Source organism: Scyliorhinus torazame, chromosome 8, assembly GCF_047496885.1.
Source record: "Scyliorhinus torazame isolate Kashiwa2021f chromosome 8, sScyTor2.1, whole genome shotgun sequence".
In the NCBI taxonomy this organism is placed as follows: domain Eukaryota; kingdom Metazoa; phylum Chordata; class Chondrichthyes; order Carcharhiniformes; family Scyliorhinidae; genus Scyliorhinus; species Scyliorhinus torazame.
The window spans coordinates 1,043,186-1,055,988 of record NC_092714.1 but is presented as its reverse complement, the minus strand read 5'-3'; the positions used below and the strand labels follow the sequence as shown (position 1 = coordinate 1,055,988).

The window sequence follows — 12,803 nt, the reverse complement described above, 5'->3', positions numbered from 1 at the left end:
GAGGTTACGACAGTCATTGATTAAACACTCATCCAGCTGGAAGTGGACCATTGTGCCAATCCGGTGCTGCAAAGACTCACGGTAATAGTTCCAGGGTTGAGGAATTTCAGTTGTGATACGGATTGGAGCGGTTGGGAGTGTTCCTCTCAGAAAGAAGCAGGTTGAGAGGAGATTTGGTCGAGGTGTTCACAATCATAAAGGGGAGTAGATCGAGAGAATCTTTTCCCATTGGTGGAAGTATTGCCAATCGGAGGATCCCAATATGAAGTAATAGCAAAAGAGGCGATGGTGACCCGAGGACAAACCTTTTCACACTGACTGGCTGCGATCTGGAATGTACTGTCTGTGAGTGTGGTGGAGACAGATTCACACAGTGAGTGATTAGGATCTGGAATGTACTGTCTGTGAGTGTGGTGGAGACAGATTCACACAGCGAGTGGTTAGGATCTGGAATGTACTGTCTGTGAGTGTGGTGGAGACAGATTCACACAGCGAGTGGTTAGGATCTGGAATGTACTGTCTGTGAGTGTGGTGGAGACAGATTCACACAGCGAGTGGTTAGGATCTGGAATGTACTGTCTGTGAGTGTGGTGGAGACAGATTCACACAGCGACATGGTGGCACATTGGTTAGGACTGCTGTCTCACGGCGCAGGGACCCGGGTTCAATTCTGACCTCGGGTGACTTTCTGCGTGGAGTTTGTACGTTCTCCCCGTGTCTGCTTGTGTTTCCTCCGGGAGCTTCGGTTTTCCCCCACAGTCCAAAGATGTGCAGTCTAGGTGGATTGGCCATGCCAAATTGCCCCTTAAGGTAGGGTTGTAGGATTCGGGTGGGGGAGTTGGGCCTAGGTAGGGTCGTCTTCTTTCGAAGGGTCAGTACAGACTCGAAATGAAATGAAATGAAAATCGCTCATTGTCACAAGTAGGCTTCAAATGAAGTTACTGTGAAAAGCCCCTAGTCGCCACATTCCGGCGCCTGTTCGGGGAGGCTGGTACGGGAATTGAACCATGCTGCTGGCCTGCCTTGGTCTGCTTTCAAAGCCAGCGACTTAGCCCTGTGCTAAACAGCCCGGCTCGATGGGCCGAATGGCCTCCTTCTGTACTGTCGGGATTCTATGATTCCATGAGTGGTTAGGATCTGGAATGTACTGTCTGTGAGTGTGGTGGAGACAGATTTACACAGCGACTGGTTAGGATCTGGAATGTACTGTCTGTGAGTGTGGTGGAGACAGATTCACACAGTGAGTGGTTAGGATCTGGAACACACTGTCTGTGAGTGTGGTGGAGACAGATTCACACCGTGAGTGGTTAGGATCTGGAATGTACTGTCTGTTAGTGTGGTGGAGACAGATTTACACAGCGACTGGTTAGGATCTGGAATGTACTGTCTGCGAATGTGGTGGAGACAGATTCACACAGCGACATGGTGGCACATTGGTTAGGACTGCTGTCTCACGGCGCAGGGACCCGGGTTCAATTCTGACCTCGGGTGACTTTCTGCGTGGAGTTTGTACGTTCTCCCCGTGTCTGCTTGTGTTTCCTCCGGGAGCTTCGGTTTTCCCCCACAGTCCAAAGATGTGCAGTCTAGGTGGATTGGCCATGCCAAATTGCCCCTTAAGGTAGGGTTGTAGGATTCGGGTGGGGGAGTTGGGCCTAGGTAGGGTCGTCTTCTTTCGAAGGGTCAGTACAGACTCGAAATGAAATGAAATGAAAATCGCTCATTGTCACAAGTAGGCTTCAAATGAAGTTACTGTGAAAAGCCCCTAGTCGCCACATTCCGGCGCCTGTTCGGGGAGGCTGGTACGGGAATTGAACCATGCTGCTGGCCTGCCTTGGTCTGCTTTCAAAGCCAGCGACTTAGCCCTGTGCTAAACAGCCCGGCTCGATGGGCCGAATGGCCTCCTTCTGTACTGTCGGGATTCTATGATTCCATGAGTGGTTAGGATCTGGAATGTACTGTCTGTGAGTGTGGTGGAGACAGATTCACACAGCAAGTGGTTAGGATCTGGAATGTACTGTCTGTGAGTGTGGTGGAGGTAGATTCACTCACTGAGTAAGATCTGGAATGTCTTGTCTGTGAGTGTGGTGGAGGGAGGCAGGTTCAATCAATGCTTTCAAAAGGAAATTAGGTGACCAGCTGAAGAGAAAACATTTAAAAGGTTACAGGGAAAGGGGAGTGTGCAACTTGCTGAATTGCTTTTGCAGAGAGCCAACATAGATATTTTTAAAAATTTATTTTAAAAATAAATTTACAGTACCCAATAATTTTTTTCCCAATTAAGGGCCAATTTAGTGTGGCCAATCCACCTAACCTGCACATCTTTGGGTTGTGGGGGTGAAACTCATGCAGACATGGGGAAAATGTGCAAACTCCAAATGGACAGTGACCCAGGGCGGGATTCGAATGCGGGTCCTCAGCGCCGCAGTCCCAGTGCTAACCATTGTGCCACTTGGCGCGAGCCAACATGGATATGACAGGCAGAATGGCCTCACGTTCTGTAATCATTCTATGAATCTAGGGTGGAGAATACTTCATCTTACCAATGCTGTACTGGAGGATATTCATGAATGCTGACACTACCTATACTTGTCCTATTCCCCACCTGTTACACCTCTCCCTAACTTAACTGAAGGAAAACAGATCAAACTGCTTGCTAAGTCGAATTGCTAACTTTATATTTTTCCAATGAAGAAATTGCTAGGATTTGTATCAACCTGTTGAATTCAAGGCAAGAGGAGTTAAATACACACAATTCTCAAGAGAGAAACATCTAAAACAGGAGGATGCCATGCAGCCCTCCGAGCCTGCTCCACCATTCATAATGATCATGGCTGATCCTTCAGCTCAGTAACCTGCTCCTGCCTTCATACACATTGATCGCCTTCGCCCAAAGTGCTACATCTGGCTGCTTCGGCCTCAACTACCTCCTGTGGCCACGGATTCCACAGGATCACCGCTCTCTGGGTGAAGAAATTGGGAAAAGTATATTTAACCCAACATCAGGAATCTGATGCAGTGGTTTCAAACGGATTCTCTTCCATACCATATCCACACAGCAGGATGGATCCATGCACATATATTTCTGATATTGAAGTGCCTTAATTTATATCAGCTCAGCCAGAGGCAGTGTCCGGGAATCTACAAAACAGGAGAGCAACTTAAGCCAATGGCTTCCCAAACAAGGAGCTTCAGGGTGGTGAGGGGCAGACATTGGGGAATTGCTGAGGCTACAGTCAGTAAAAAGGACTCATGAAGGTTCTGGGTCGGGGCTATGAGCATTGTTTATTATTTTTGGTGTTAAAAAGCAGTCAGAATTCACCACCACACAGGGACCAGATAATGGCCATGCCAATAAGAGACGATCTAACCATCGCCCCTTGGCAGTCAATGGCATTACCATCGCTGAATCCCCCACAATCAACATCCTGGTGGTTACCATGGATCAGCAGCTGAACTGGACCCAGCCACATTAATACTGTGGCTCCCAGAGCAGGTCAAAGGCCAGGAATCCCGCTGCAAATAACTCGCCTGCTGACCCCCCAAATCCTCTCCACCATCTACAAAATACAAGTCAGGAATGTGATGGAATACTTTCCCCATCACCATTGCACAGTAGCAGCCGTGTGTCCCATCTACAAGTTGCACTGCAGGAACTTTCCGAGGCTCCTTAGACAGCACCTTCCAAACTCAGGACTTCTCGCATCTCAAATGATAAGAGCAGCAGACACCTGGGAACATCGCCACCTAGAGGTTCCCATCCAAATCACTAAACAATCCTGTCTTGGAGATATATCGCCGTTCCTTCACTGGCACTGGGTCAAAATCCTGGAACTCCCTCCCTAATAGCAGTGGGTGTACCTACACCACATGGACTGCAGCGGTTCAAGAAGGCAGCTCACCACCACCTTCTCAAGGGTAATTAGGGATGGGCAATAAATGCTGGCCTGGCCAGCGACAACCACATCCCATAAATGAACTTTAAAAATTAGACTGAATATTTAACTCCTTTGTCTTCATTCACATATTTATTGCAAAGTTAACCAGTTTACATTGGGCCTCATCTCCAGAGGGCAGTGACAATTGCACCGTGCGGGGAAGGCCAGCGCTCAGCCTGCCACTGTCCTCCCAGACGTGTCACTCCACAGAACCAGTGCTCATTAGTTACAGTAAACCCCTGAAGCTCAGGGATACGACACTCAGGGGAAGACCAGGCAGGATGAAGAGTTAATATTGAGCACAAGCCCAACATTTGTAACATAAATACATATTTCCAAATACCGTTGGAATATAACCCTTCCTGCCTTAAATTCAACCCCACCAGGGGTCAGTGACTCAAAGGTGATTTGTCACGATTAGTAAGCACTACCGTGAAATTGCTTACCTGTCGGAGAGAAGCGAAGACACGTCACACGGATCTCCGGCTTAAAATGACGCGAGCTCATGTCACCTTATTCAAAAAGACAGGACAGCGTTAGTTGGGGCACAGGATTGGTTCCAACTACCATCAGCTGAGGCCAGAGTTCAAACACCAAATCGTTTCCATTTCAGTCCACACAGCAATAATGAAATCCGAGTCCATATCTTGTTACAATCCCAGTTGAAGTTTTAGCTGGGCGGGAAGATCCCAGAATGGAACCCTGACTCAAAAGACTGTAAACTTTTACTCTTTTTATAAAACGTGGAGAAACAGCCACTGGTTAGTTTTAACAAGAAAAAAATCATAAAAAGTTGGATCACAATACAATAATTCTTCCCCCCCCCCCCCACCCCCGATTTTAAGATCAACACTGATTACAAAGTATATCTAAACTATAATGGTCTCATTAACACAAAGTCCCTTTAAGCATAAAGATTGGCAATGGTCAAATACACATATTCCACTCTGACCCCACGTTAGAGTCTGCGGATTTCTCCTCAGAATCCCCCAAAACGATTGTCCAATGAGTCTCCAAACTCCACTCCCAAACCTGCTTCAGAATCTTCTCTCATAATAATGCTTCCCTTAGCGGTTTGCATTCTGAAATCTAGACCAGGTTTCCCAAATTACTCTTTTAAACAAAGGTTTCTCTCTACTTTTAACAGCTTATCCTGTCCAGGATTTACACCAACCCCATTAGGATTTATTTGTTTCAATTGCTGTGCAAACCTTTCACAATTGTTTGAACTCTCAATTCCTAGACTATTAAAATGACATTAAAACGTTCCATTTACCTCTGAAGGCTGCTGCCTATTTTAAATCTAGTTTCTGCAATTGTTTCTAACTTAGAACAACGGTGTTTACTCTTCCTTGAACTCTTCTGAACAATACCTTGGTCTCTATTCCCTTAACTTTGGTCGTCTTAAGAAATTCTTTGGTCCCAATTCCCAGGTTATCTGGGAAACTTGATTATTGTAACTTGCTCCTTAGGAAGTTTGCATCTTTGCAACTCCTTTGTCCTGTCCAGCTTCTCCTGGCAGTTAGAAATATTCACTCCACAGTGTCCTGTTTCCATCCACAATCAAACTCGGTAACTAAATCTCACCCCAACAACCCAAAGATGTGTAGGGCAGGTGGATTGGCCACGCTAAATTACCCCTTAATTGGAAAACAAAAGAATTGGGTACTTTAAATTTTTTTAAAAATTAGGTAACTAAAACTTAAATCTCTACCTTACAAGGCCCCAGTTGCTAAACAACACCCACATACCTAAGCCATATATTTATTCTTCATGCCATAACCCTCTCTAAGCACAATAGAAACACAGTTGGAACTTAACCGACCCCCACCCATACAAACACCTTTATCCGCATGAATCCAGCATTGAGGATACCCTCCATCGTGTTGTGTGGCACTACCACCGTGCTAAATGGGATAGACTTCAAACAGATCTCGCAACTCAATGAGCAACCATGAGGCCTGTGGGCCATCAGCAGCAGCAGAATTGTATCAACCTCAATCTGTAACCTCATGGCCCGGCGTATCCCCCACTCCCCCATTACCACCCAGCCAGGGGGTCAACCCTGGTTCAATGGAGAGTGCAGGGGCATACCGAAAAATGAGGTGTCAACCTGGTGAAGCCAGACAGGACTACTTGTGTGCCAAACAAGATAAGCAGCAAGTGATAGACAGAGCTAAGCGATTGCACAATGAACGCATCGGATTTATGTTCTGTAGTCCTGCCACATCCAGCCATGAATGGTGGTGGGCAATTAAACAACTCACTGGAGGAGGCTCCACACACACACGGGACATGCACAAGAGGTAACTTAGCGTGGTCAATCCACCTACCCTGCACATCTTTGGGTTGTGGGGTGAGACCCATGCAAACACAGGGAGAACATGCAAACTCCACACGTACACGCACATGTGACAGCAATGCCAACCACTGCGCCGCCATGCCGCCCCTCTCAATGTGTATCATTTTAAGCATGTATAAATGAGCCGCATTATGATCTCGACTAATCACCTTGAATTAGTTGTTATTATAATTAGGTTTCAAGCTTAATTGTACCACAACTTTTATCAGCAGTTAGAACCAATGTAATTCGTGAAACTGTAAATTTATGTAATACTTACACCTCCCGGTGCTACTTTAATCGACTGCCCCCATTTAGAAGAATAAAACCTTCAAATACACGAATCACCGATCCGCTTACCTGCCATGATCCAGCTTCTGCAGGCTGAACAAATATAATAGCAGCTGCGCTCTGTCCTCAGGACACATGCAGCAACACACGCTTCAACACTCTTTCCTACCTTTCTTTACTCCTGGAAGACTGATCACCACTCCATTTTCATCTCCAGCACCATCGTCAATCAAAGCCAAACTTCCAAACTCTGTCATCTTCCTACGATCAAGGAATTCCTGCAAGAGAACCACGCATCAGTCAGCAACAAGGGCATTCATCCCATTATTCTCCACTCGCATTGAGTCATGAAAATAACAGTCGGACTGGTGTCAGTGTCACTGAGTGTGGAGCCTGTATCCAGTGAGAGCCAGTGTGTGGAGCCCGTACCCAGTGAGAGTCAGTGTGTGTGGGTCCCGTACCCCAGTGAGAGTCAGTGTGTGTGGGACCCGTACCCCAGTGAGAGTCAGTGTGTGTGGAGCCCGTACCCCAGTGAGAGCCAGTGTGTGGAGCCCGTACCCAGTGAGAGTCAGTGTGTGTGGAACCCAGAGCCCAGTGAGAGTCAGTGTGTGTGGGAACCCTACCCCAATGAGAGTCAGTGTGTGTTTGACCCGTACCCCAGTGAGAGTCAGTGTGTGTGGGACCCGTAACCCCAGTGAGAGTCAGTGTGTGTGGGACCCATACCCCAGTGAGAGTCAGTGTGTGTGGAGCCCGTACCCCAGTGAGAGTCAGTGTGTGTGGAGCCCGTACCCCAGTGAGAGTCAGTGTGTGTGGGAACCCTACCCCAATGAGAGTCAGTGTGTGTTTGACCCGTACCCCAGTGAGAGTCAGTGTGTGTGGGAACCGTAACCCCAGTGAGAGTCAGTGTGTGTGGGACCCATACCCCAGTGAGAGTCAGTGTGTGTGGAGCCCGTACCCCAATGAGAGTCAGTGTGTGTTTGACCCGTACCCCAGGGAGAGTCAGTGTGTGGGAAACCCGTACCCCAGTGAGAGTCAGTGTGTGTGGGACCCGTACCCCAGTGAGAGTCAGTGTGTGTGGGACCCGTACCCCAGTGAGAGTCAGTGTGTGTGGGACCTGTACCCCAGTGAGAGACAGTGTGTGTGGAACCCTTACCACAGTGAGAGTCAGTGTGTGTGGGACCTGTACCCCAGTGAGAGTCAGTGTGTGTGGGACCCGTACCCCAATGAGAGTCAGTGTGTGTTTGACCCGTACCCCAGGGAGAGTCAGTGTGTGGGAAACCCGTACCCCAGTGAGAGTCAGTGTGTGTGGGACCCGTACCCCAGTGAGAGTCAGTGTGTGTGGGACCCGTACCCCAGTGAGAGTCAGTGTGTGTGGGACCCGTACCCCAGTGAGAGTCAGTGTGTGTGGAACCCGTACCCCAGTGAGAGTCAGTGTGTGTGGGACCCGTACCCCAGTGAGAGTCAGTGTGTGTGAGACCCCTACGCCAGTGAGAGTCAGTGTGTGTGGGACCCGTACCCCAGTGAGAGTCAGTGTGTGTGGAACCCGTACCCCAGTGAGAGTCAGTGTGTGTGGGACCCGTACCCCAGTGAGAGTCAGTGTGTGTGGGACCCGTACCCCAGTGAAAGTCAGTGTGTGTGGGACCCGTACCCCAGTGAGAGTCAGTGTGTGTGGAACCCGTACCCCAGTGAGAGTCAGTGTGTGTGGGACCCGTACCCCAGTGAGAGTCGGTGTGTGTGGAACCCGTACCCCAGTGATAGTCAGTGTGTGTGGAAACCGTACGCCAGTGAGTCAGTGTGTGTGGAACCCGTACCCCAGTGAGAGTCAGTGTGTGTGGAACCCCGACCCCAGTGACAGTCAGTGTGTGTGGGACCCGTACCCCACCGAGAGTCAGTGTGTGGGGGACCCGTACCCCAGTGAGAGTCAGTGTGTGTGGAACCCATACTCCAGTGAGAGTCAGTGTGTGGGGAACCCGTACCCCAGTGAGAGTCAGTGTGTGTGGAACCCGTACCCCAGTGAGAGCCAGTGTGTGTGGGACCCGTACCCCAGTGAGAGTCAGTGTGTGTGGGACCCGTACCCCAGTGAGAGTCAGTGTGTGTGGGACCCCTATCCCAGTAAGAGTCTGTGTGTGTGGGACCCGTACCCCAGTGAGAGTCAGTGTGTGTGGGACCCGTACCCCAGTGAGAGTCAGTGTGTGTGGAACCCCTACCCCAGTGAGAGTCAGTGTGTGGGGAAGCCATACCCCAGTGAGAGTCAGTGTGTGTGGGACCGGTACCCCAGTGAAAGTCAGTGTGTGTGGGACCCCTACCCCAGTGAGAGTCAGTGTGTGTGGGACCCCTACCCCAGTGAGAGTCAGTGTGTGGGGAAGCCGTACCCCAGTGAGAGTCAGTGTGTGTGGGACCCGTACCCCAGTGAGAGTCAGAGTGTGTGGGACCCCTACCCCAGTGAGAGTCTGTGTGTGTGGGACCCCTACCCCAGTGAGAGTCAGTGTGTGTGGGACCCGTACCCCAGTGAGAGTCAGTGTGTGTGGAACCCGTACCCCAGTGAGAGTCAGTGTGTGTGGAACCCGTACCCCAGTGAGAGTCAGTGTGTGTGGAACCCGTACCCCAGTGAGAGTCAGTGTGTGTGGAACCCGTACCCCAGTGAGAGTCAGTGTGTGTGGGACCCGTACCCCAGTGAGAGTCAGTGTGTGTTGGACCCATACCCCAGTGACAGTCAGTGTGTGTGGAACCCGTACCCCAGTGAGAGTCTGTGTGTGTGGGACCCATATCCCAGTGAGAGTCAGTGTGTGTGGGACCCGTACCCCAGTGAGAGTCAGTGTGTGTGGGACCCGTACCTCAGTGAGAGTCAGTGTGTGTGGGATCCGTACTCCAGTGAGAGTCAGTGTGTGTGGGACCCGTATCTCAGTGAGAGTCAGTGTGTGGGGAAGCCATACCCCAGTGAGAGTCAGTGTGTGTGGGACCGGTACCCCAGTGAAAGTCAGTGTGTGTGGGACCCCTACCCCAGTGAGAGTCAGTGTGTGTGGGACCCCTACCCCAGTGAGAGTCAGTGTGTGGGGAAGCCGTACCCCAGTGAGAGTCAGTGTGTGTGGGACCCGTACCCCAGTGAGAGTCAGAGTGTGTGGGACCCCTACCCCAGTGAGAGTCTGTGTGTGTGGGACCCCTACCCCAGTGAGAGTCAGTGTGTGTGGGACCCGTACCCCAGTGAGAGTCAGTGTGTGTGGAACCCGTACCCCAGTGAGAGTCAGTGTGTGTGGAACCCGTACCCCAGTGAGAGTCAGTGTGTGTGGGACCCGTACCCCAGTGAGAGTCAGTGTGTGTTGGACCCATACCCCAGTGACAGTCAGTGTGTGTGGAACCCGTACCCCAGTGAGAGTCTGTGTGTGTGGGACCCGTATCCCAGTGAGAGTCAGTGTGTGTGGGACCCGTACCCCAGTGAGAGTCAGTGTGTGTGGGACCCGTACCTCAGTGAGAGTCAGTGTGTGTGGGATCCGTACTCCAGTGAGAGTCAGTGTGTGTGGGACCCGTATCTCAGTGAGAGTCAGTGTGTGTGGGACCCGTACCTCAGTGAGAGTCAGTGTGTGTGGGACCCCTACCCCAGTAAGAGTCTGTGTGTGTGGGACCCGTACCCCAGTGAGAGTCAGTGTGTGTGGAACCCCTACCCCAGTGAGAGTCAGTGTGTGTGGGACCCGTACCCCAGTGAGAGAGTCAGTGTGTGTGGGACCCGTACCCCAGTGAGAGTCAGTGTGTGTGGGACCCCTATCCCACTAAGAGTCTGTGTGTGTGGGACCCGTACCCCAGTGAGAGTCAGTGTGTGTGGGACCCGTACCCCAGTGAGAGTCAGTGTGTGTGGAACCCCTACCCAGTGAGAGTCAGTGTGTGGGGAAGCCGTACCCCAGTGAGAGTCAGTGTGTGTGGGACCCGTACCCCAGTGAAAGTCAGTGTGTGTGGGACCCCTACCCCAGTGAGAGTCAGTGCGTGTGGGACCCCTACCCCAGTGAGAGTCAGTGTGTGGGGAAGCCGTACCCGTGTGAGAGTCAGTGTGTGTGGGACCCCTACCCCAGTGAGAGTCAGTGTGTGTGGGACCCCTATCCCAGTGAAAGTCAGTGTGTGTGGGACCCCTACCCCAGTGAGAGTCTGTGTGTGGGACCCCTACCCCAGTGAGAGTCAGTGTGTGGGGAAGCCGTACCCGTGTGAGAGTCAGTGTGTGTGGGACCCGTACCCCAGTGAGAGTCAGTGTGTGGGGAAGCCGTACCCCAGTGAGAGTCAGTGTGTGTGGGACCCGTACCCCAGTGAGAGTCAGTGTGTGTGGAACCCCTACCCCAGTGAGAGTCAGTGTGTGGGGAAGCCGTACCCCAGTGAGAGTCAGTGTGTGTGGGACCCCTACCCCAGTGAGAGTCAGTGTGTGGGGAAGCCGTACCCGTGTGAGAGTCAGTTGGGTGGGGGGTGGGGGGTTTCGGTGGTAACGTCACGTTGGATGTTGCAGTAATGGCAGTAAATGAAATGGGTGGGAAGCGAGAAGGGGCATCTCGATCGAGGTTCTGGAAGGGAGTGGAGAATTGTGGGTATTGTGGTGGACATGATGAAGGGGCCAATCAAGTACAATACAGAAGAACCTTCTGTTGTGGAAGTTATCACGTGAAAGTTTACATCAGAATATTGTGACACAGGCAGAGAAACTGGAGATGGAACAAAGTCCTTCCAGGAAGCGGTGTAACTGAGATATCAGCTTGCAGTATCTTTTATTTTTACTGTAAATATGTTAGTGGTGGTGCACCCAAGGGATCACTTACCTCCATGGCATCCAGAGACAGATTACAGGATATCTCAAACTTCTTCACCAGGAGCTGCTCTTTCACATTGTAAATACAGACAAATTTGGAGCGTCCTCCAGCCAGCACTGACTGTCCATCCGCCGAGTAACACAGGGTAGAGAATGACCTGAGAATAGAGCAAGTGGATTAACAAGTTGCTGACCTACTCGGACCCCCTCACCATACATGTCTGCCCCTGCCCATTATAGTCACCTGCCCTTTGCCGCCTGCTTTGCTGTGATCTTATCCAGTTCCTTGCGTCCCATCTGCAGATCATGACGGCCTTCGATGGAGCCAGTCTGCACAGCGTTTTGATGATCCCAGAAGGTGATCTGACCGTCCAGAGTGACGACCGCCAACTCCTTCCCATCTGGACGGAATGCAACATCCAGAACTATGGAGAGATCAGGTTAGAGACAGAGTACAGCAGAGATATCGGCTAATCATAGAAGATAAGAATGGGGAGCAGTATTATGATGCCGTTCCAGACCCCAATAGTTACTCGGATACTGGACAGAAACCCCAATATTTTATTTTAATTTTGTAAGACTGTGAGGAAAGGAAACCTCGCTCCAGGAGTGATTTCAGATACAAATAGGGATATGGCAAATTAAAACAAACTTTATTACTAACACAGTATTACTAACTTTGGCATCCCAAAGAAAATTAACTTACAATTATCCATTAAACAATGCCTAACAATACAATGAAACAATAACCCTAAACTGCTATCTTTATCTCCACTCAAACAAAACCCATCCCAGGTCAAAATACACTTTTAAATACAGTTAGCTGTCAGGAATGTAAAAGTTTCAGATGCATTGTGTTACAAGTATTTGGTGAAGTAAGGGTTAAAAGCCTGGGATAGAGCGGGTTTGACTGATGCAGCCATCTTTTTAAAATAATGGGCAGCACGGTAGCATAGTGGTTAGCACTGTTGCTTCACAGCGCCAGGGTCCCAGATTCAATTCCCGGTTTGGGTCACTGTCTGTGCACGTTCGCCCTGTGTCTGCGTGGGTTTCCTCCGAGTGCTCCGGTTTCCTCCCACACGTCCCGAAAGACGTGCTTGTTAGGTGAATTGGACATTCTGAATTCTCCCTCTGTGTACCTGAACAGGCGCCGGAATGTGGTGACTAGGGGATTTTCACAGTAACTTCATTGCAGTGTTAATGTAGCCTACTTGTGACACTAATAAAGATTATTATTAAAAAATAATCTTGGTTTGAAAGATAACAAAGCTTTTAGGAGCGTGCGATGCAATTAAGCATTGTAAAAGCTTGGGCTAATGCAATTTTGTTTTGATTAAGGGATTCCCTGAGGTATTTAGTTTCCAGCTTGGTGTGATGATGTCATTACTGGATGGAGCTACGGCATCAGGCCCTTTAGTTGCAGTTCTGATCTGCCTGAGTGTGTTCACCCCAAAAC

At 50.1% G+C, this 12,803-nt stretch overlaps 2 protein-coding genes across 3 annotated transcripts in view; one reads left to right on the top strand and one right to left on the bottom strand.

The window, feature by feature from the left end:
• The window catches only part of LOC140427619 (ribosomal RNA processing protein 1 homolog B-like), a 944,136-nt gene that overhangs the window by 149,460 nt on the left and 781,873 nt on the right, over positions 1 to 12,803 (top strand). The window lies entirely within an intron of this gene.
• Positions 1 to 12,803, bottom strand: part of pwp2h (PWP2 small subunit processome component) — a 78,560-nt gene that overhangs the window by 24,652 nt on the left and 41,105 nt on the right. For both annotated transcript variants that reach the window (XM_072513028.1, XM_072513029.1), the window contains exons 14-17: positions 11,592 to 11,772; positions 11,358 to 11,505; positions 6,737 to 6,845; positions 4,382 to 4,447 (exon numbers count right to left, since the gene is read on the bottom strand). In XM_072513028.1, the coding sequence (XP_072369129.1) occupies positions 4,382 to 4,447; positions 6,737 to 6,845; positions 11,358 to 11,505; positions 11,592 to 11,772 (504 nt within the window). The remainder of the gene's footprint in view (positions 1 to 4,381; positions 4,448 to 6,736; positions 6,846 to 11,357; positions 11,506 to 11,591; positions 11,773 to 12,803) is intronic.